At 40.7% G+C, this 23,538-nt stretch overlaps 1 protein-coding gene across 5 annotated transcripts in view; it reads right to left on the reverse strand.

Annotated features, from left to right (window-relative positions):
- The window catches only part of SLF2 (SMC5-SMC6 complex localization factor 2), a 226,523-nt gene that overhangs the window by 154,640 nt on the left and 48,345 nt on the right, over positions 1-23,538 (reverse strand). For all 5 annotated transcript variants that reach the window (XM_029610261.1, XM_029610260.1, XM_029610262.1 and 2 more), the window contains exons 5-7: positions 17,740-18,983; positions 3,160-3,233; positions 2,130-2,243 (exon numbers count right to left, since the gene is read on the reverse strand). In XM_029610261.1, coding sequence (XP_029466121.1) covers positions 2,130-2,243; positions 3,160-3,233; positions 17,740-18,983 — 1,432 coding nt within the window. The remainder of the gene's footprint in view (positions 1-2,129; positions 2,244-3,159; positions 3,234-17,739; positions 18,984-23,538) is intronic.

The raw sequence follows: 23,538 nt of genomic DNA on the forward strand, positions 1-23,538 counted from the left end.
TGATATCTGTCATGAAACTCGGTATAACAAAAATAATAAATAAATAAAATAAATAAATATATATAAATGATCTGGAAAGGAATATGACGAGTGAGGTATTCAAATTTGTGGATGATACAAAATTATTCAGAGTCGTTAAATCACAAGCAGATTGTGATACATAATAGAATGACCTTGCAAGACTGGAAGATTGGGCATCCAAATGGCAGATGAAATTTAATGTGGACAAGTGCAAGGTGTTGCATATAGGGAAAAATAACCCTTGCTGTACTTACACGATCTTAGGTTCCATATTAAGAGCTACCACCCAGGAAAAAGATCTAGGCATCATAGTGGATAATACTTTAAAACCGTCAGCTCAGTGTGCTGCAGCAGTCAAAAAAGCAAATAGAATGTTAGGAATTATTAGGAAGGGAATGGTTAATAGAACGGAAAATGTCATAATGCCTCTATATCGCTCCATGGTGAGACCTCACCTTGAATACTGTGAACAATTCTGGTCGCCGCATCTCAAAAAAGATATAGCTGCGATGGAGAAGGTACAGAGAAGGGCAACCAAAATGATAAAGGGGATGGAATAGCTCCCCTATGAGGAAAGGCTGAAGAGGTTAGGGCTGTTCAGCTTGGAAAAGAGATGGCTGAGGGGGGATATGATAGAGGTCTTTAAGATCATGAGAGGTCTTGAACGAGTAGATGCGACTCGGTTATTTACACTTTTGAATAATAGAAGGATTAGGGGTCATTCCATGAAGTTAGCAAGTAACATATTTAAGACTAATCGGAGAAAATTCTCACTCACTCAACGCACAATAAAGCTCTGGAATTTGTTGCCAGAGGATGTGGTTAGTGCAGTTAGTGTAGCTGGGTTCAAAAAAGGTTTGGATAAGTTCTTGGAGGAGAAATCCATTAACGGCTATTAATCAAGTTTACTTAGGGAATAGCTACTGCTATTAATTGCATCAGTAGCATGGGATCCTCTTAATGTTTGGGTAATTGCCAGGTTCTTGTGGCCTGGTTTGGCCTCTGTTGGAAACAGGATGCTGGCCTTGATGGACCCTTGGTCTGACCCAGCATGGCAATTTCTTATGTTCTTAGGGGGTCACATTATCAAGGAGGCGCTAGGGTCGCTTGCACGCCTCTAGCACCTTCTTGATAACGGGAGACTGAGAGCGTCAGCTATCCACCAGTTAAGAAAACTGACACCAAATTTAATCGGTGTCTATTTTCCTAAACGCCGCACAGCCAGGTGTTCAGGAAACGGATGCTTGTCAATTGAGTGTCCATTTCCTGCACCCGACTGCTGGTGCCTTTTTTTTTTATATATTTAGTTTAGTTTTTCCTCCTACTTAATATCGCAATGATTATGTAGGAGGCAGTACAGAAAAGCAGTTTTTTCTGCACGAGTTTTAGGAGCACTCAGCTATTAACGCCTGCTCCAGGCAGGCATTAATTTCTGATAGTTAAATGTGTGTCCTAGATGCACTTTTTTTTTTTGCATTGGAAGCGATTAGCTAATAGCCTCATTCACATGCATTTGCATGTGATTAGCACTATTATATTCACTCTGCATTGGATGTGCATTGTAGAGGTGCTAATCCCCTTATTGCATAAGGGGATTAGTTAGTACCTATACAACTGTGTCCAACTGAAGGTTATACAGTGCGCTCGGCTGAGCGCACTGAATTGCATCAGCCCCATAATGCATTATAGCTAATGCTGCACTCAAGTATTTCTGCAAGTGCTTTGCTAATGTCAAGCACTGCTGTTCCCACTGGCCTCCACTGCACTCACCCTGGAGTGGCAATACTGAAACATCACTTTCCAGGTCTCAATTGCCAGTTGCAAACTGGCAACCAAAAAAAGGTTCATGCCCCAACTATACCATATACCTTGTTTATAAGTGGTTTACTTCTGGGGGAAAAAAGATCAGGCCCATGATCTTCACTGATGTTATACATTTCCCCCCTTCTTTAAAATATTAAATTTTTTTTCAGGATATGATTTTGTGCATCTCAATAGTGAGAAAAACTTGCTGAATTTTAAGCCAGTTCAATTCCCAGTCTGTATGAAGCTCTGGGTCCCAAATAAACAAAAAAAAAGCACTATATATTTCACGAACAGCACGCTACCTTTGTTCTTCTGAAAGAATTTCTTCATCTGTACTCTCTTCCTCCCCAGCTGAAGAGAGTTCCCTCACTCCTCGTTTAATGTCATCCTGCAACTTCTTTTCCAGTTCATCTAACCTATGAACAAAAGTTCAGCACATTAAGACTACAGGCAATTTCAACAGTGAGGCTTAGAGAGAAAAGCCTTGTTTAGCATACGGTAAAATACAAACCAGAAAACCCTACTCCCTACATGAGCGCTGAGCTAAGATGTTTTAGGTTACAAATACTGGGTAGCTATATTGCTCCCTCATTCAGATCTCCTATGGCACTGGATCCGGTTCATGAAAAATTATGGAGGTGTTTGTCATACAGCGAAGTTTATTGCATTCACACAGACAAATAATCTCCTAGATGCAGACATGGTGTACCGAGACAAGTCCATGTTGGTGCTTTTCACTAAAGAAGGAAAGTGCAATCATTGATAAAAATATTTGCGTGTTTTTGATTCATATCTTAACTTCGTGATGCTGCTCATCTATTGGCTTTTTGAAAAATCTTTCTAGTAGTTCACATGAATTGCATCTCCATTTACTACATATGGAGCCCCTTCTAAAAATATTCAAAAGCAAATTAGTATGTATCATGAACAGTAAAGTGGCTGCTTAACAGGGAGGCTCAAATCATTTGTTTATTTCCCATGCTGCTCAATAGTTAAGCCCCTCTACTTTGAAAGCCATGACAATTCAAACAATGGGAATGGTATGCACCTCTTGAGTCCATTTGCAGGACTAGAGTCTTTCTGGGAAAAGAAACCAATTAGCAAGTCTGCCTTTCCTCTGTTAAACCTAGTGAAGGTAACAACCTAGATTAAATTCTCTCAAGGCAGAAAACAAACTGAGCAAATTCCACCCAAAAAAACACTATACTGACAAAAGTGGACAGATGGGGGTGTCCCTGAATAAATGCAAAAGTTAATTGCTGATTTTCATGGTGAGTCACCTCAGTACTTAAAAATAAAAAAAACAAAAACAAAAACAAAAAACCCACTTACCTTTCAGCTTCCCTCTTCTCCTTTAACAAACAGTCTAGGTTGTTCACATAAGCCACAGGACTTGCAGCTGGAAACTAATATGAAAAGTGAGACTAGTCAGTTCTAGCTAAGTGTTTACGGCAGAAAGTAGTTTCACTTGCATTCCTTAATTGCAATTAAATTTTGAGTTTGAAAACTATTTCTAAAGGTTGTAAAGATGTAATTAAAAGGGTTTTTAAATTTACTAAATATAAAAAAAAGCTTATAGTTTAGTGTGTTGGGTACAACAACCTGTACTGAAAAAGGGAACGGACTGTGGTTGTTACCTACTCAGAAATGAAGCTGTACTGTGCCACCGAACACTATGATAAGACATTAGTCCCGTCCTGGTTTTCATAATTAACTCCAAAGCAATGTGGGGTTCTGTCCAACGCTTTTGGCTAAGTTCGCCTTTCTAACATCTGTCCTATTATGCTCCCCACACCTACCATGGGTAAAAATCTGTTGGTCAATGCGGGTACTTTTATGTGCGGTGGAAAGGGGCATAGCAAAGTCGGAGGAGAGAGTTTGGGGCTTGCAAAATGAAAAGGCATGTGTGTGCTGAAAATCAGATACAAAATGTACACACTGAGGTTCAGGCATCATTCCTGCAGCCAACTCCATGTTTAAAGGGAAATCTCACACGGGTTTTCCTTTGAAAATGAGCTTGTCGTCCCTTAGGTACTGTGGGCCCAGTGACTAGCTTAACATTGTACCTGAATATACTTTTAAATTATGTAGTTTAAGTTTGTGGTTCCTTTTTAAAATTGTTTTATTCATTTTCAGAAGGGCAAAACGAATCTGTGGATGTGAGACATTCACTCTTATATTAACGGCTTATGACTTACGGAGTGTCACATTCACTCTCCATTTAATATTTATCTAAAATCTACGTGATTTTTTTTTTTTTTAGAAACGTGAATAAAAGGTATTTTATGCAAATGATATCCAACTTTACCACCTAATGGGATCTGGTTTGGAAGAAGCCTGATCAAAGTTGTCCTTATGCCTAAAGACAGTGGTGGACTGGCTAAAACTTAAATAGGTTAAAAATAAACCCAAATAAAACTGAAGTGTTATGGATTGGTAAACACACTATTAAATGTAATCCTATAACTTAAAAATGGAGAGGGATTTTACGTGCCTCCAGGAACCAAGTTCATAGCTCAGGGGAAATCTTAAGATTTAAATTTGACCCTGGAAGTCTCTTAAAGCTGCTTCATTCAATTACAATGACAGGTCAATTAAAGTTTGTTGCTAGATAAGCCTTATCTAAGAATGTTATCTATGCTTTAATCACCTTGTGATTGAATTATTGTAATATTCTTTAAAAAAGCTTCCTATAAAAAAAAAAAAAAAAAAGAAACCACAACCAACCTAAGAAATTACAATTAATCCAAAATGCTACAACTCATGTACTATCTAGTATTTAATTTTGGGGAAAGGTTGAGCACAATTTTTGCCCTAAACCTGGCTTTTAAGGTTTATGGCAAAATTTGAGGCATTTTGCGTTGCACTGTGCATGCTATCTTTGGGACTCTTCATTCCTGAACTGAATTTTGGCTCCTGAATTGCCGTTTTTGATTGAGAGTGTTGTTCAATTGCCCCGAGCTGGGTAGCGCCACCTCAATCCCAACCACTTCACTGGTCTGCAGGGCTTTAAAGAAAAAAAAAGGGGGGGGGCCAACCTGCAGGTAGGCCCTGCCCCTTTGCTTGCAGTAGGTTTTTCAATTTTATACAGTATGGGAGACAGAGCTCTCTTATTACTGGCTAGGGAAAATATGCTGTTCAGCAATATGGGTGCAAAATACCTTTACATTTTGTCCAAGAGTACAGCACAGTTGCTTACCTGTAACAGGTGTTCTCCTAGGACAGCAGGATGTTAGTCCTCTCATATGGGTGACATCATCAGATAAGAGTCTTGTATGGAAAAAACTGTCAGTTTCTAGAACTTTGACTGGCAACTGAGCATGCCTGGCATGCCATTATCCACGCAGAGACCCTCTTCAGTCTCATAGAATTGCAAAATAATAAAACAAAATGAAGAGAAACCCTAACTCTACCAGGTGGTGGGTGGGTTTCCAGAGGGCTAATATCCTGCTATCCTAGGAGAACATCTGTTACAGGTAAGCAACTCTTTCTCCTAGGGCAAGCAGGATGGTAGTCCTCACATATGGGTGAATACCAAGCTATAGGCTGATCCCAGCAAAACTAGTGATCAGACACCTAACTAGGTGCCAATGGATACAACAACCCTGGTGCTGATGGAAACATAGGGAGACAGCCTAAACCCAAACAAGGGCCCTAGATAGCAAGAGTTGTGTTTACAGCTGAACGATTCCGAAGGACAGATTGGCTGAAGCTGTCACGTCAGCCATCCTTGCCAAGCAGTAGTGGGCGGCAAACATGTGGAGAGAACTCCATGTTGCAGCCTTGCAGATGTCTGCTATGGAAACCACATGTAAGTGGGCTACCAAAACCGCCATGGCACAGCCTCCAAGCTGAAGGCCGACCTGTGATTAGCAGAAGGAGATACAATCCACCAGCCAGTTTGCTTGGTCACCACAACCCCCAACCTATTCCTGTCGAAAGATATGAAGAGATGTGTGGACTACCTGTGGCCTGCTGTGTGTTTGAGATAGAAAGCTAATGCCCTCTTGCAATCCAGACTGTGCAGAGCCTGTTCACCCTGGTGTGAATGAGGTCTAGGAAAAAAAGGTGAGTAGAACAATAGACTGGTTAAGATGAAAATCAGTCACCACCTTAGGCAGAAACTTAGGGTGAGTATGTAGAACCACCCTATCATGAAAGGATTTTATGTAGGGCAGCTATGTCACCAAAGCCTGCACGCCAAAGTAACTGCAACCAGGAAAACGACCTTCCAGGTCAGATACTTCAGGTCACAAGAGCACAGCGGCTCCAAGGGATCATGCATGAGCCAAGCCAGCACCACACAGATCTCAAGACATAACGGGAGGCCACAGGGGAGGCTTCAACTAGAGCAAACTTCACATAAATCGCCCAAAAATGGGCTGGACAGATGGGCGTACCACTGATACCCTGGAGATAGGCACTGATAGCACTCAGGTGTACTCTGACAGAGTTGGTTTTCAAAACCAGCCTCCAAAAGATGCTACAAGTAGTCCAGCAATTTCAGAGTGGAGCAGGCAAACTGTGAACCGCATATCAGACTGAAAACCTCTTCCACTTTAGGCTATACGACTTCCTGGCGGAAGGCTTTCTGGAAGCTACCAGGACCAGAGAAATGTTGCCCGGAGGTCAAGTTAATTTTAATTAATAATTTGTTTTTAGCTAGTTATCATCTAGCTATTTAGTCAAATTTATGTATTTAAGTTTATTTTAGTTATATTTTATTTTTTTTTAACATGTTGTAAACCGTTTTGATAAAATTTTATTTTAAAAAACGGTATATAAATACCTTTAAATAAATAAAATAAATAAATAAGTCACTGTAGAACTAGCCTCAACATCCAGGCCATGAGACAACACTCTGAGGTTGGGATGGCGCAGCCTGCCCTGGTCCTGTGTGATCAAGTCGGGGGAAGTCCCCAGACCGATTGGCTCCATGATGGAGAGATCCTTCAGGCGCAGGAACCAGACTTGCCTCAGCCAATGGGGAGCAATGAGAATCATGGTCCCCTTGTCTTGCTGGAGCTTCAAGAGAATCTTCATCAGTGGAAGTGAAGGATACACATAGAGAAGACTCTCACCCCAATGACAGGCTGGCTTTCCATCTCCCCTGAACAGGCAGCAGAACTGACTCACTTTGCCATTGCAAAGAGGCAAAGACATCCATGTCTGGGATCCCCCCCAAAGTGGAAGATGCGATCCGCCACCGCTGGATGCAGGGACCACTCGTGGGGCTGAAACACTCGACTCAGGTGGTCCGCCACCACATTCTCTGTCCCAGAGAGGTACATAGCTCATAGGAGTATGCCATGGGACTGTGCCTAGGACCAGATTTGCACTGCCTCCTGACACAGGAGGAATGACCTAGTGCCTCCCTGTTTGTTGATGTACCACATCATTGTGACCTGATTGTCTAGATCAGGACGGTTTTCCTGACCAGCAATCCCAAAACGCCTCGAGGACATAGCAGATTACAAGCAGCTCTAAGAAGTTGATCTAGCAGTGTGCTTCCTGAGCTGTCCACAGCCCATGCAGATTGTCCACAAGTGCCCCCCAACTTAGGGTGGATGCATCCATGGTGAGAACAGCCCGAGTCGGGGGAGTCTGGAAGAAAATCCCCTGCTCCAAATTGGCAAGACTTTCCACCAGGACTGGGAGACCTGGAGAGGTGACATGATGCAAATGCTCGCACAGAGGTCCTGGGTGGCTTGATGCTACTGCGACTGCAGTGACCACTGTGCCATGCGCTTGTGCAAGCAAATCCATGGGGCCCAACAGACAAAGCAAGAGGTGGGCAGACACCTGCTGGCTTAGATAGACGAAGCACGCAAGAGATGGCAAAGCAAGGCCAGATTGCAAGGCAGAAATGCTCTGGCCTGTGCCATGTCCAGCCAGGTGCCTATGAAACTCAATTGAGGTAATGGGCTAAGATGAGACTTCGGGAAGTTGATGACAAACATGAGAAATTGCAGCACCTGAATGGTGAAGTTGAGAGAGCGAAGGGCTCCCTCCTGGGTAGCACCCTTGACCAGCCAGTCATCCAAGTAGGGAAACACATACATCCCTGACAGCGGAAATGCGCCCCACTACTTTCAGGCACTTGAAGACCTGTGGGGCCAAGGCAAGGCTGAACAGCAACACATTGTACTGGAAGTGCCTGCTGCTCATGACGAATCAAAAAACTTCCTGCGATTCGGAAGGGATCTCTATGTGGGCTTAGGCATCTTTCAGATCAAGGGAGCAAAGTCAATCTCCTCTTTGCAGGAGTGGGATCAGGGTGTCCAAAGAGACTATCTTGAACAAATTTCTTCAAAGAAGTTCAAAGCTCTCAGGTCCAGAACAGGGCACAGCCCCCCTGCTCTTTGGTATCAGGAAATAACGAGAGTAGAACCTGCTGCTCCACTGGCACCATGGAACGGGTTCAACTGCTCCGGCCATTAAGAGGGCGGAGAGCTCTGTCAAAAGTATTTCTTGATGCAAGAACACACTCTAAGAAGGGCAAGGGGAAGAGTCCATGGTGACATACCTGAAGTTCAGCTGGTACTCAGTGAATGATCGAAAGAATCCACTGGTCTGAGGTAACATGGGCCCAGTGGTCAGCAAAGAGATGCAGCCTGCCCCCGACAAGAGGGCTGAAAGTACAGCAGTTCTGCTTGTGCTCCCCCCACTGCCAATCAAAACCCTGTAGTGGGGCTCAGCTGATGGGGAAGGGGGGGGCAGCTGGCTAAGGTCTAGTGGTCCGCTGTTGCCGAAAGCAACACCAGGAACCCACATGGGGCGTGCGTGCCCGTGAGGCAGGAGGATAGCATTTCTTCTGGCGATAGGACTTTCTGGCATGAGGATTTCCTGACTGAGGACGGCAGGTTAGAAGTACTTTCTGAAAAGGTGTTGGAGGATCTCATGGTGATCCTTCAACTGATGGACCAACAAAGCAAGAGGGTAGGCTATCTAAAAAAAGCCGTCCGGGAAAACAGTATGGATTAGACGCCAAAAAATAGTCCAAGTTTGAGCTTTATTCGATTGGCGACAAACTGTGTGCCCCCTACTCAGGCCGAGTTTCGCCCCACTTGGGGCTGCCTCAAGGGCTAAAAACAATAAACAAAATTAACTAAACATAACAGGACATACACAGATAAATCATTTGAAATAAATATCAACAGATAACACAAGTGTTATTGAACAGTCTCAGATTCTAAGTACAGAAAAACAACAAAACAGGGTATGCTGGGGTACAGGAGATAAAGTGACATTGCATGGTTTTACCTGTGTGATGAACTTAAATGTGAGTTGTCACTCATTGTTTCACAGAATCACTGATAAGTCTGGTGGTCTACGGATGATGAATAAAAGTAAAAAGAAAAAATTAGAAAAATAAAAAAAAAGTTTAAAAATAAAACTAACCCATCTCATTGGTAGATAAAAGTCACATCATAAAACGAATAGTCCAAACAAAAAAAACTATTGGTGTCTCAAATGTCAAAATAGATTGAAACACTACTATAAACCAAATAAATTATATGGTTAGTGTTAAAAACAATGACAGGGCTTATCTTTGTGGTGCCTCGGAATAGTCACAAACCACAGGTTATCCCGCTTACATTTTACCTACAGCATCACTTGTAGAAAAATGAACCTAACAACGAGCCTTCATAAGAGTTCTTGCGACCTAAGACGTGACACTCATAAGCTTAAATAAAGGTTTATTTTGAGCCAAGGGTGCCATTTAAAAACTTACTTACGCGATGCTTCACTGAATCATCGACTCAGCTCACAAATAACAGTAGTAAAAGCAGTAGGATGCTGATTGACTATTTAAAAACAGTTAAAATCGCGCCAAAAAGGCTGTCGGAGTGGGAGGCTTGGCTAAAAGAACGCGAGTAACTTATAAAATTGCAAACCAGAATTAAAAACAGGACAATATTAATAAGAGGGACTAATAAAATTTACAAAACATACGTAATTACTAAGAGATAATAAAAATTAAAAAACCAAAATGTGGGATAAAATACAATAAAAATGAAAGACAGATCAAATAAGATGTGTTTAAAAAAACTGGATGTTAAAAAAATATAAATATTAAAATAAAAAAACCATGAATGTTAAAAAATAAAAAAAAAAGACAAAAATAACTCAAAGTACAAGACCACTAGCTTAGAAAATCAAAATTAAACAGGTAAAATCATGACAAATATGACTATCTACCTAGCATTGATTATAATAAGACAGAGTAATCTATTTCTAAATTCAACCCATTGGGTTCCATAGTTTTAAATTCAAAGATGTATTTTTGTTCCAACAGTAATAAATTATCTAGGTCACCACCATGCCAATTAGGAATTAATTGTTGAAGAACACAATTTATAATCATTAAAATTGTGATTCATCTGTATTGTATGTTGGACCAGCAGACTAGACTCTATTCTTCTTTTAATGCTACTCTTATGTTCTATAATCCGTTTATTAAATTGTCTTATGGTTTTCCCAACATAAGCTTTATTGCAAGTACAAAGTGCCAAATACATTACCCCTTTGGTTTTGCAGTTGGTGAAAGATTTTAAATTTAAATTCTTTATTCATTCCCGGAATCTGTAAACACGTGACCTTCATATTTACTGAACAAACTGAACAATTACCACAAGGATGATGTCCTGGTGGTCTTTTATCTATGGGTTTGTTGATTGATAGGGCATATGGGGAAACTAATTCTTTAATATTCTTCTCTCTTTTGTTGGCTACCATGAGGTTTTTCTCCTTAAAACAAGGAAACAATTGCAGAACTGACCAGTGTTTAAGGATATTCGTAATCTGAAAAAAAAAAAGACATGTGTGTATATGTAATTGGACAAACGATCCATTCAGTTGGTTTCTTAACTTTGTTACTGAGTAACGCATTCAGACTCATTTGAGATGGTTTTACAAACCCAGCTTCTATGTATTTTTGTGGGTATGATTTTTCTAGGTACCTCGCTTTCATTTCATTAGATCTTAATAGGTACATTTCTTCATCACTACATAATCTTTTCAATCTAAGGAATTGGGAATACGGTAGATTTCTTTGTAATGACATATATATCTGTTTTAAAAACACAGTTGGTAAAACTCACTGAAATGTCTAAAAACAGAATATCAATATTAAAAAATCATAGAAAATCTCAAATTTTTATCCAATGTATTAATCCATACATAAAATAGCTGAAGAGAATCTGGATTACCTTTCCAAATTATAAAAATGTCATCTATATAATAGTTTCCAAAATAAAATGTTGTCCTTAAACTGGTGTTCAGATAAATGCAATTTTTCAAAAATTAGCTACGTAGAAATTAGCAACCGATGGTGCCATTGGTGACTCCATCACAACCCCATTTATTTGTAAATAAAGAGGTTTTTTTATTAAAAGCAAAAAAATTCTTTCAAAGCAACTTCTGCCAATTCAATTAAAAATTGATTCGGTATTCTTTTTTGTACACTGTGTTCTGTAAGCTATAGTGTGATTATGTCTAGGGCAGTGTTTTGAGGAATATTGGTGTATAAAGATTCTATATCTAGTGTTACCATAATATCTTTGATATCTTTAAAATCATTTTAAAAAAAGAGTGATAAAGGAGGCCAGAAGGAGAACAAACTTTACCTGAGGAGCTGCATACCGGGGGTGAGACAAGACTCCCCGACGGTGATTGACACCAGCAGCTGTTTCCCTCAGGCTGGGTACTGCTATTGGAGGCGGGTCCCAGAAGGTGAATAAAAAAGTGAGTTTTTTGCTGCGCACAGCAGAGCCGGCGTGTTGCTAAAGCCGCGCGGTATAGCGGGCTTAGCTGGACTAGCTTTTTTTTTTTATACTCCTAAAGAACTGGACTGATAATGAATCTTCTTTGAATAGTGTTCCAGGTATGACATTTTCCTTAATATAATGTTTCTTGCCTCCTAAGAGCCTCCTCAAAGTAAAATCTCTATTATAATTGCATTATCTCTTGGACACAACTAACTGACTGGTTATTTCCTATTTGATTTATCTTGATAAGATGCCCCACACCAAAAGGAAGGCTAAACTCAGGCCTTCAGTTGGAGTGAGTGCTGTGGAATTAGGTCAAAGGACTGTGTCTGATTGGTTGGACTCTCCAAGTTATACCCCAATAGGACAGATTGCTGAGGAAGAGGTAGTTGAGCGGAATCCCCTTCCTCTGATCGAGGAGACATCTTTAAGTCCAGGGGCACCGGTAACACCACCACCACCTGGTAGTGAAGGGGGAATATCCCCTGTGAAACCAGAATTTGAGCTCGAAGGGATATCGAGATCTCCAGATTTATTACATGATGAGAATCAAAAAGAACATGATACGAATACATCTAAGAAAGAAGAACAAAAACTTTTACATCTGAGCGTAATTGAGAATGTAGATGTTTCCTTTAAAGGAACTAGTACCCAGAGGTTAAATAACCCTAATAGGGAACAAGATAATGTTGATATAATTAAAACAGATAAGATACCAGAAAAACCTGCTAATATAATGGAGAATGTGTGGAATTACTTGATTAAATTAGACTTATCAATTAATAAATTGACAAAAGTAGTAATGAAAACCACAAATTCATCTGTTCAGAACTCTGCAAAAGTGGAAGAACAGAGGAAAGAAATAGTAAAGATAGATAAATGGGTCTCACAAATCTTATCAAATAAATAGTGAACAGGAATTTAATAAAAAGAATAGAAAACAATGAAAACTTGATTAGATCCTTGAATTTAAGGGTTAATAATTTCCCCATTATTAAAAAGCAGGTTTTGAATATTCCAGATAATTGTTTACCTGTTATTGTTAAGGCTTTTTATTTAGGATTAGGAGATAGGGGAAGTAAACAAGATCAATTGGGTAAAGAGGTGAGAGAAGGTGAAAAACAATTGGTTCAAAAATAACTTCAAGATAACTCCAGTGATTCATCTGACCTTTTGCAGAAGTCTCAAGATGAATTAGTGGTCAAAATACGTGGAACCTTGTTGGTCCAATTTGCATTCATTACAGATAAATATAATGTGATGAGATTATTCTTTCGTAATCGTTCTGAAATATACTATGGGGATAAAATATGGATATTTCCAGATCTTGCTAAAAAAAAAAAACAAAACCCAGTTAAGGAGAAAAAAATTTTCTATCAATTAAAAAAGGGGTAATTGACAAAGGGGGTTATTTTATGCTGAAATATCCATGTAGATGTAGTGTAAAATTAGAAGGGAAAAACTATATATTTACAAATTCTGACGATCTCAAAGCCCTTTTAGAGGTAGAAATCCGGTAGTAAATATTAAAGTAAGGGTCCTAGATAATGTTTGCCTTGTAAGTTTAACCTTAAAATTACACTCAAAGAAATAAAGATTTTACTTTGTATTTGCCTAATATAAGGTGACTGATTGAGAAAACATACTGATATGGGATTGTTTTTCCTTTTTGTATAAAATATCAATCAGAAGCTATGATATGGTAACTGGCAATATTTTGTTTATGATTTTAGAAGCAATAAAGAATTGAAAAAAAAAAAAAAAAAAAGAGTGATAAAATTAGCTGAATCCCGGATATATGAAGGAATATTCTTGACTTCAGGTTCGAAAAAAAAAGGATCGATAAGAATGGAGAAGGGTTCAAGAAGTGAACCATTGGCTGAGATGATTGGTCTACCAGGAGGACTGGTGATAGATTGTAGCTAATTTTGAAAAATTGCATTTATCTGAACACCAGTTTAAGGACAACATTTTATTTTGGAAACAATATATAGATAACATTTTTATAATTTGGAAAGGTAATCCAGATTCTCTTCAGCTATTTTATGTATGGATTAATACATTGGATAAAAGTTTGAGATTTTCTATGAATTTTAATAATATTCCATTTTTAGACATTAGTGAGTTTTACCAACAGTGTTTTTAAAAACAGATATATACACACATTTTTGTTGGAATGTAAAATCGAACACCGGTATATAAAAATAAATACAATACCCACACACACTATATCTATCTATATCTATGAAACCAACAGATAATAAATTATTCAAGTTGACATAAGTCATTACAAAGAAATCTACCGTATTCCTAATTCCTTAGACTGAAAAGATTATGTAGCGATGAAGAAATGTACCTATTAAGATATAATGAAATGAAAGAGGTACCTAGAAAAATCATACCCACAAAAATACATAGAAGCAGGGTTTGTGAAAGCATCTCAAATGAGTCGGAATGCGTTACTCAGTAACAAAGGTAAGAAACCAACTGAACGGATCGTTTGTCCGATTACATATACACACACACACGTCTTTTCAGATTACGAATATCCTTAACACTGGTCAGTTCTGCAATTGTTACCTTGTTTTAAGTAGAAAAACCTCATGGTAGCCAACAAAAGAGAGAAGAATATTAAAGAATTAGTTTCCCCATCCGCCCTACCAATCAATAAACCCATAGATAAAAGACCACCAGGACATCATCCTTGTGGTAACTGTTCAGTGAATATGAAGGTCACGTATTTACAGATTCCGGGAATGAATAAAGAATTTAAATTAGAATCTTTCACCAACTGCAAAACCAAAGGGGTAGTGTATTTGGCACTTTGTACTTGCAATAAAGCTTATGTTGGGAAAACCATAAGACAACTTAATAAACTGATTATAGAACATAAGAATAGCATTAAAAGAAGAATAGAGTCTAGTCTGCTGGTCCAACATACAATACAGATGAATCACAATTTTGATTACAAATTTTGTGTTTAACAATTAATTCCTAATTGGCGTGGTGGTGATCTAGATAATTTATTACAATTAGAACAAAAATACATCTTTGAATTTAAAACTATGGAACCCAATGGGTTGAATTTAGAAATAGATTACTCTGTCTTTTTATAATCAATACTAGGTAGATATAGTCACATTTGTCATGATTTTATCTGTCTATAATTTTTTGATTTTCTAAGCTAATGGTCTCGTATTTTGAGTTATTTTTGCCTTTTTTTTTTTAATTTAACATTCATGTTTTTATATTTTAATATTTATATTTTAACATCCAGTTTTATTAAACACATCTTATTTGATCTGTTTTTCACTTATTGTATTTTGTCCCACACTTCTGTTTTTTAATTTTTATCATCTTTTAGTAATTTGTATGTTTTGTAAATTTTATTATTCTTTAATTGTCCTGTTTTGAGTTTTTAATTCTGGTTTACAGTTCGCAATTTTATAAAGTTACTCATGTTCTTTTAGACACGCCTCCCGCTCTGATTGACAGCACTTTTGGTGCGATTTAAACTATATTTAAATGGTGAATCTGCATTCACTGCTCTTGCTGTCCTTGTTATTTGTGAGTGGAGACGATACGCTATTGCTTTTCTGATGCAAGTAAGTTTTAAATGGCACCTTTGGGCATAAACAACTTTTAGTGAAACCAATGAGAGTTGCGTTTCAATTTACAAGAATTAATACTTTTTTTTTTTTTATAAGCAATACTGTGAGCGGGATTACCCGTGGTCTGTGACCAATCCCGATTTACTGCATATGTAAGTCCCAGTATTGAGTTTATTTATTGCAATTTTTAGCATCGCTAGATCTCGTGTGCTTCTTTTATTTACCTATTTCTTTTATTCATTTTGTCATCCGTTTTACATTTTATACTTTTTAGAATTCACTTACAGGTTCTCTTTAGCCAAGCCCGCCGGCTTGTTTGACAGCATTTTTGGCGCGATTTTAACTGGTTTTATATGGTCAATCAGCATCCTACTGCTTTAACTGTTCTTGTTATTTGTGAGTGGAGACGATACGCTATTGCTTCTCTGATGCAAGTTTTAAATGGCACCCTTGGCTCAAAATAAACCTTTATTTAAGCTTGAGTGTTGCGTCTTAGGTCGCAAGAATCATCTTATGAAGGCTCGTTGTTCGGTTCATTTTTCTACAAGTGATGCTGTAGGTAAAGTGTAAGCGGGATAACCTGTGGTTTGTGACTATTCCGAGGCACCACATATATATGCCCTGTCATTGTTTTTAACACTAACCATATCATTTATTTGGTTTATAGTAGGTGTTTCAATCTATTTTGACATTTGAGACACCAATACCTTTTTTTTTTTGTTTGGACTATTCGTTTTATGATGTGACTTATCTACCAATGAGATGGGTTAGTTTTATTTTTAAACTTTATTTTTCTAATTTTTTTTCTACTTTTATTCATCATCCGTAGATCAGACTATCAGTGATTCTGTGAAACAATGATATGAGTGACGACTCACATACATTAAGTTTATCATCACACAGGTAAAACCACGCAATGTCACTTTATCTCCTGTACCCCAGCATACCCCGTTTTGTTATTTTTCTGTCCTTATAAGTGTTATTGAACAGTCTCAGATTCTGTGTGTTACCTGTTGATATTTATTTCAAATGATTTATCTGTGTATGTCCTGTTATGTTTAGTTAAATGTAGTTATTTATTGTTTTTAGCCCCTGAGGCAGCCCCAAGTGGGGCGAAACTCGGCCTGAGTTGGACACACACACACAAAGTTTAATGTCTCCAATCGAATAAAGCTCATACTTGGACTATTTTTTGGCATCTAATCATTACTGTTTTCCCAGTTCCTTCAACTGAGCCACTGCATCCTTGACGAGACTCGCCAGTACAGGGTAGGTCTGAATTTCTCCTGGACCTCCGGCTGGAGGTCCAATGCTCAGAGCCAGGCCATCCTGCGGCCTCCAATGCCCGCTGCTGCCACCCCAGCTGCCTGTCTCAGACACGTCATAGGTGGATCTCACCTTGAGTTTACCAGCCTCTAGGCCCTGCTGAACCACCACCAAAACAAGGTCCTGCTGCTGTTGGGACAGGCACTTTGCCAGTTCCTGAACCTGTTTCCACAGGTTCCGATTATAATGGGTCATGTACAGCTGGTAGAATGGCACAGGGGCAAACATAGCACCCTGATACACTTTTCTCCCCAAGGCATCCAATGCTCTATGCTCCTGCCCCAGAGAAGGTGAAGCATGAGGGTGGGAATGTTTGTGTTTGAGAGCCGACACCTCTAAAATCCCAAGGCTTGCTGTACCAGATAGACAGCATCCACTTTTTGATTGACCAGAACAATAAAACTGGGTGCTCCCAAATCCTGAGGAGTAACTCCTTAAAAATACCATGGATAGGAACAGCCACCACCTCCTTAGAGGCATCCACAAATTGGATGCTGCAGACACCCCCTATTCACTGCCCCCTGGTGGAGGGAGCCCTAGTCATCATGCAATGGTGACATCTAGTGATAGACCTGGGATCCACATTAGCTGTGTTCCAGAGAGGTGGTTTGTGGCTCCCCCCAGTTATGGACTGTTGTATCCATAGCATTAAGGAGTTGAGAAAAGGATATAAATGGGGGGGGGGGGGGGGAAGAGGACAACCCCCCCCCCCAAAAAAAAAAACAACAACCACCCAAGAGCAGTTACAATGAAGACTCATACCATCGACTAACAGGGGTTCTCAAACTGGACCTCAGGCCCTGCCAGATAGTCATGTTTTCAGGATATCCCTAATTAATACATATGAGACATGCTTGCATACATAGGTAGTGCATGCAAAATCTCTCATACATACTCTGATATCCTATAAACATGATTAGTTGGGAGGGAGCCTGAAGGACTCATTTGAGCAACCCTGGCATAACAGAGGTGGTTATGATTAAGCTAGAAGCCAAAAAGTACAGAAGGAAATTTCCGAACAAAAACACATCCATGAAGTCATTTCTTTCATAACCTGTTCCAACAATGGCAACTGCAAAGATCTTAAAATTAGCTACATGATATACCACAGGGTGGCCCATGGAAAAGTAGCCTGCCTCCAATGCACTGGTATTGGAGGCGGGCTACCCTGTATAAACATGCACAAAACGTTCACTTACAAGTACCTTTGGTGATGTGCAACTGTGTTGTGAAGCAACCTCCAATGCTTTCTCTGGGGTTCCTTCAGGTAGTCTAGAAATGCACATGATTTCTTGCAGAGGTTTCAATATCTCTTCTTCATCACTGTCCAAATTACAATCAAAACCCTCGCCTTCACTATCAAAGCTGTCTTGCAGTCTTCTTCTCAGTCTCTTACTGAAATATTTGTTCTGTTCTGGAACAAGTGTAAAGCTGTGACTGTCAGATGACAGTTCCTCCTCTGTAGAAGATAGTGTCCCAAGTTGCTTATTAAGAGAATTATTCCTCTTCTGCTTTGGAATTGGTGAAAAGCTGCAACTGTCAGATGAAAGTTTCTCCTCTATAAATGGCAACTTCACATCTTTATCCCTTGTCACTAGAGGCAAAGATTTTGCCATAACATACAAGTTGGCACTATCCCCATTAGTATTTCCCACATATGACTGCTCACAAGATTCTGAGGACTGCAGACTATCCTCCGCTTTACGTGGAGAAGGCTTGGAAGTCTTTGTGCTGAATGCATGAGAAAAGGTAGCAGTCTGATCATGAGAAGCAGGGTCCATATATTTAATGTCTTTGGGAAATTCTGAGCAAGTTTTAGATAATGTATGGGCAAAACCATTTATAACAGTCCTTCCCCGACTTGCAGCAGGTGATGCTTTAGAACCACTCTCAGTGGAAAGACACGAGGGGGACACTTGCAACAGATTCTCTTTGGAAGATGCAAGAGAGCTGGGGTCAGCTTTCCAGTTAGAACTCAGCAGGGAAAGTGAAGAGGGACAACTAGAACAAGAGTCACTGTCTTCATCTTTTGACAGACAGTCCAGCTGGTTCTCTGAGAAGTAAAACTTCTCAGTTGCTTTATCATCAATAGCTTTCTCTTGTTGCAGCATGCCACTACTGAAAGGTTTTTGCACCTGGCTTCCAAACTTAGACTTGTAATCTTTCAACATGTCAGGTGATGTTATCAAATAAGCTTCATCAGAACTGCGTGTCCCAGATTTCCTTGAACTCTGAAGGCTCCTGCTTATTCTTCCCCTTTTCCTTTTTCCATGGAAAGACTGATTTTTGTGTCCTTCAGAACCAAGGGAAGTTTTAGAGGTAAGGCAAATTGGAGGACAGGATCCACCTTTAGGTTTTGTAGTTGATTTATCATGCAATAATTTAGATCCAACCGATTTTGGAGAAGAATCCTCAAAGATCAAAGTTTGCTTGGATGGCAATGACCCATCTGTTGGAAAATATAAAGGCAGACTGAAACCAATAAAAGTACAAATTCATTCAACACAATTTACATGACATGAAATAACACCCAGAAAGCTCTAAAACTTTCCATATCACAAGAAATTGGCAATGAATTTGTTTTTCTATAACACTAGCAGCCATATGCACAGAAATAATGGTTGATTAAAAACAAAAATACTTAGATATTTTATATACCGTTGTTCCATGTATAGATCACAACAGTCTACAAACTGATATTCATAGTTAAAACTCAAAGATTGAATACTACCTCTGTAACCATAGACAGACAAATATGTATCAAGTGACATTTTCTAGTACATATTAAAAACTGATATAGTCCTTAAGGTAGATGTTATGGAAAATTAGCACAAAATGATAGTTTTCTCATCTAAGTGGGATGTTTTGATAATCTTTCATTCTCTAGTTTGATTTATTCTTCATGATTAGATTATTGTTCTTTGTGGCTCTGTATATTCTGGCTTTAAGTTAATTCATATGCGTTTTTGAATACAAGGCGATACCTTTTTATTGAACTTAAAACATTTCTTGACTAGCTTTTGGAGTTAAACCTCTTGCAAGACAAGATTTCAAATGAGAAATAAAAAATGACATTACCAGGAAACAGCAGTCCTATCTTTTCCAGGAGTGGAAACGTACAAAAAATAATTTAGGCACCAGTCATTTTCAGAAGCCAAGGAAAATGTCTTTACTTTCACTTTTTTTTTTTATTCTGCATGACTATCTTGCTCTTTTTTCAGTTTAATTTTTCAGTATAGATTGTTTTTCCTATGTGCATAGGTTATAAGATTAGCATGTATTTTTGTGCGTGGCAAGATATAGGAAAATTGGTTCTTACCTGCTAATTTTCGTTCCTGTAGTACCAAGGATCATTCCAGACTGCTGGATTATGCCTCCCTTCCAGCAGATGGAGTCCGAGAAAAACTAAAAAGCACCCCCTAGATATACCGGTGTGCCACCTGCGATCCTTCAGTACAATCAATATCAAAGCAGAATGAGTTTAAGAACCAATGACTAGATCAAGTAAAACAACCTGCCCTATTACTTTCAGTTATTTATTTTTTTAATAAACAAAAAACAGCAAAAAAACTATGTATAAGTGTGCATACAGAACTGTAGAATCGCCAAGATCTGCAAATAGAAAACAACAAACAGCTGAACGGACTCTCCTGGACAAATCCTCGCTGGGCGGGCGTCTGGACTGATCCTTGGTACTACAGGAACGAAAATTAGCAGGTAAGAACCAATTTTCCTTTCCCTGTACATACCAGGATCAGTCCAGACTGCTGGAACGTACCCAAGCTGCCCTAAATGGGGTGGGATCCGGAGAGTTCCGCTCGAAGCACACTGCTGCCAAAGGACATCTAATCGGTAATGCCTAGCAAACGTGTGCAACGATTTTCAAGTAGCAGCCCTGCAGATTTCTTGAGGTGAAACACACTGGCTATCTGATAGAAAGAGCCTTTAACCCATCTGGCACCGGACGCCCGTGACATATGTACGTTGAAACAGCATCCTTTAGCCATCTGGCAATGGTAGTCTTAGAAGCCTTACATTCTGCTCCATATGACAAAAAGATAATCAGACAGCCGAAAAGAATTAGTCACCTCCAAATACCGCAGAAGAATCCAAACGTCCGGTCTCCGCATATCCTGTCCTTGAGGTGAACTCTTATTCACCTCTGGAAAAGCTGGTAACGCCACAGACTGGTTGACGTGAAACGCCGAGACCACCTTTGGCAGAAAAGGCGGCACAGTCCGAAGCGAGACTCCAGAGTCCGAAATTTATAAGAACGGCTCCCTACATGACAACGCCTGGAGTTCGGAGATGCATCTAGTCGAACAGATAGCCACAAGAAATACGTTTTAAGAGTTAAATCCTTCAACGTGGCCCGCTTGATAGGCTCAAAAGGAGAACCACAAAGGCCGCAAAGCACCAAATTCAGACTCCATGAAGAACAAACGGCCCGCACTGGCGGGTGCAAATGTTTAGCTCCCCTCAAAAAACAAACATCCGGATGACACCGCAATCTTCCCTCTTAAGCAGCCTAGCGCCACTACCTGGACTCTGAGCGAACTATATGCCAAACCTTTCTTCAAGCCGTCCCGTAAGAAGGCAAGAATGTGAACTATCATGGCCTGCTGTGGGGACACCTTCAACCCACTACACCAGGAATCAAAAACTTTCTACACCCTAACATAGGTAAGAGAAGTAGATGTCTTTCGTGCCCTCAGAAGGGTAGTAATCACCGCCTCCGGATAGCCTCTCTCTCAATTGCCTCCTCTCATAAGCCAAGCCGCTAGACAAAAAGCGATGCACCTGATCGAAATATACTGGACCCTGGCGCAGAAGATTCGTGAGATGGCTCAGATGTAAAAGTCCTGCCACCTTTAGGTTGATCAGATCAGCAAACCACGGCCTTCTCAGCCACTCCGGAGCCAACAGAATAACCGGCCCTCAGATTCTATGCGCCATAGAATCTTTCCCACCAAAGGCCATGGAGGAAACACATATAGGAGAATGTCGAGAGACCACAGTAAAACCAGAGCATCCACTCCTTCTGACGCGTGTTCCCTTCTTTAACTGAAGAAATAAGCCGACTTGGCGTTTAGGCGCGTCGCCATCAAGTCCAGCTGAGGGATCCCCCACCGGTGTGTTACAAGCAGCATTGCTTCTTCGGACAGTTCCCATTCTCCGGGGTCTAGCCACCGCCTGCTGAGAAAATCCACCTGAACGTTGTCCACTCCGGCTACATGAGACGCCGCTATGCAGGACAGATGGCTTTCCGCCCAGGCCATCAACTGGTCCGCTTCGGAGACTACCATCGACTCCAGGTACCTCCCTGATTGTTTATGTAAGCCACGGTGGTTGCATTGTCTGAGAGGATATGGATCACCCGGTGTCGGACAAGGGGCAGAAATTGGCGCAGTGCTAAACGAACCACCCTGGTTTCCAAACGGATTTATGGACCACTGAGCTTGTATAGTGGACCACTGGCCCTGCATGGACAGAGATTGACAGACTGCTCCCCAACCTGTCAGGCTGGCATCTGTTGTGACTATGATCCATTAGGGAGTTTCCAGATCCACACCCTGGAGCAAGTGATGCGGGACCAACCACCAATCCAGGTTGGTCCTTGCCGGTTCCAGTAATGGCAAGGGCAGATTGAATCCCTCCGACTTGGGGTCCCTCCGACTTGGGGTCCCAACGGGAAAGGAGTGCCCTCTGCAACGATTGCATATGAGCAAAAGCCCACGGGACCAACTCCAGGGTAGATGCCATAGAACCTGTAAATAATCCCACACAGTTGGCAAAGGAAGAGCCAACAGGTGCCAAACCTGAGTCATCAACTTCTCCATCCTCACGAGTGGTAGGAAAACCTTGCCCACCGTGGTGTCGAAGCACGCTCCTAGAAATTCCAGTACCTGGGACGGCACCAGGTGGCTCTTGGCACAATTGATGACCCAGCTTAGGGAATGCAGGTGGTCCAAAACAGACTGTATCTCCATCTTGCAGAGATCCTCCAATTTCGCTTGGATGAGCCAGTCATCTAGGTAGGGATGAACCAATATCCCTTCCCGTCGAAGGTACGCCACCACGACAACCATCACCTTGGTGAAAACTCGTGGAGTCGTTACCAGTCCAAAAAGAAGGATGCGGAACTGGTAATGCTCTCCCATCACCATGAACCGCAGGAACCTTTGATAGTGCTCTTGTATACCTATATGAAGGTAAGCTTCTGTTAAATCCAAAGAAGCCAAACACTCTCCCTTGTGGACGGCCGCAATGACTGATCTCAACAACTCCATTCGGAACCACGGGATCCGCAACATTCGGTTGACCTTCTTCAAATCCAAGATCGGCCGGAACGACCCCTCCTTCTTGGGAACCACAAAGTAAATGGAGTAACGACCAGTCCGATGTTCGGCTGATGGGACCGGGACAAATCGCTCCCAGCGCCTTCAATCGAGAGTGTTTGGAGAATCACTTGTTGCTTTTCCTGAGACCCGCATGGAGACACCAGAAAAAGATCCCGAAGCGGGCAAGCAAAATCCAAAGCATAACCGTGATTTATAATATCTAGAACCCACTGGTCAGAGATTATTTTGACCCATTCCTCGCGAAATAGGGAGAGCCGCCCCCCCAATCTCCGGAACGGAGGAATGGGCCGGTGCCCCTTCATTGGGAAGTCTTATTAGGCGTGAAACCGTGAGAGGTGCCACCTCGCTGAAGCCGCCTGCCTCGAAAGGAATGCGCCCATGTTTGAGACCTCATCGATATCTGCCGGGAAGCAAAGGAAGCACCCCTCCCGGAACGGAAACTGCGCTGGCCACTAAAGCGGCTCCGAAAGGTGCCAGAGAAGAGATGTTCTGGGCTTGTCCTCCAGGAGCTTGTAAACCTTGTCTCCCAAGCTTTAATAAGTTGTTCTAGCTCGTCTCCAAACAGCTTGCCCTTGAAAGGAAAGGAATAGAGTTGAGACTTAGATGAGGCATCAGCTGACCAGTTACGGAGCCACAACAGCC

Source organism: Rhinatrema bivittatum, chromosome 7 (assembly GCF_901001135.1).
Source record: "Rhinatrema bivittatum chromosome 7, aRhiBiv1.1, whole genome shotgun sequence".
NCBI classification, from domain to species: Eukaryota; Metazoa; Chordata; class Amphibia; order Gymnophiona; family Rhinatrematidae; genus Rhinatrema; species Rhinatrema bivittatum.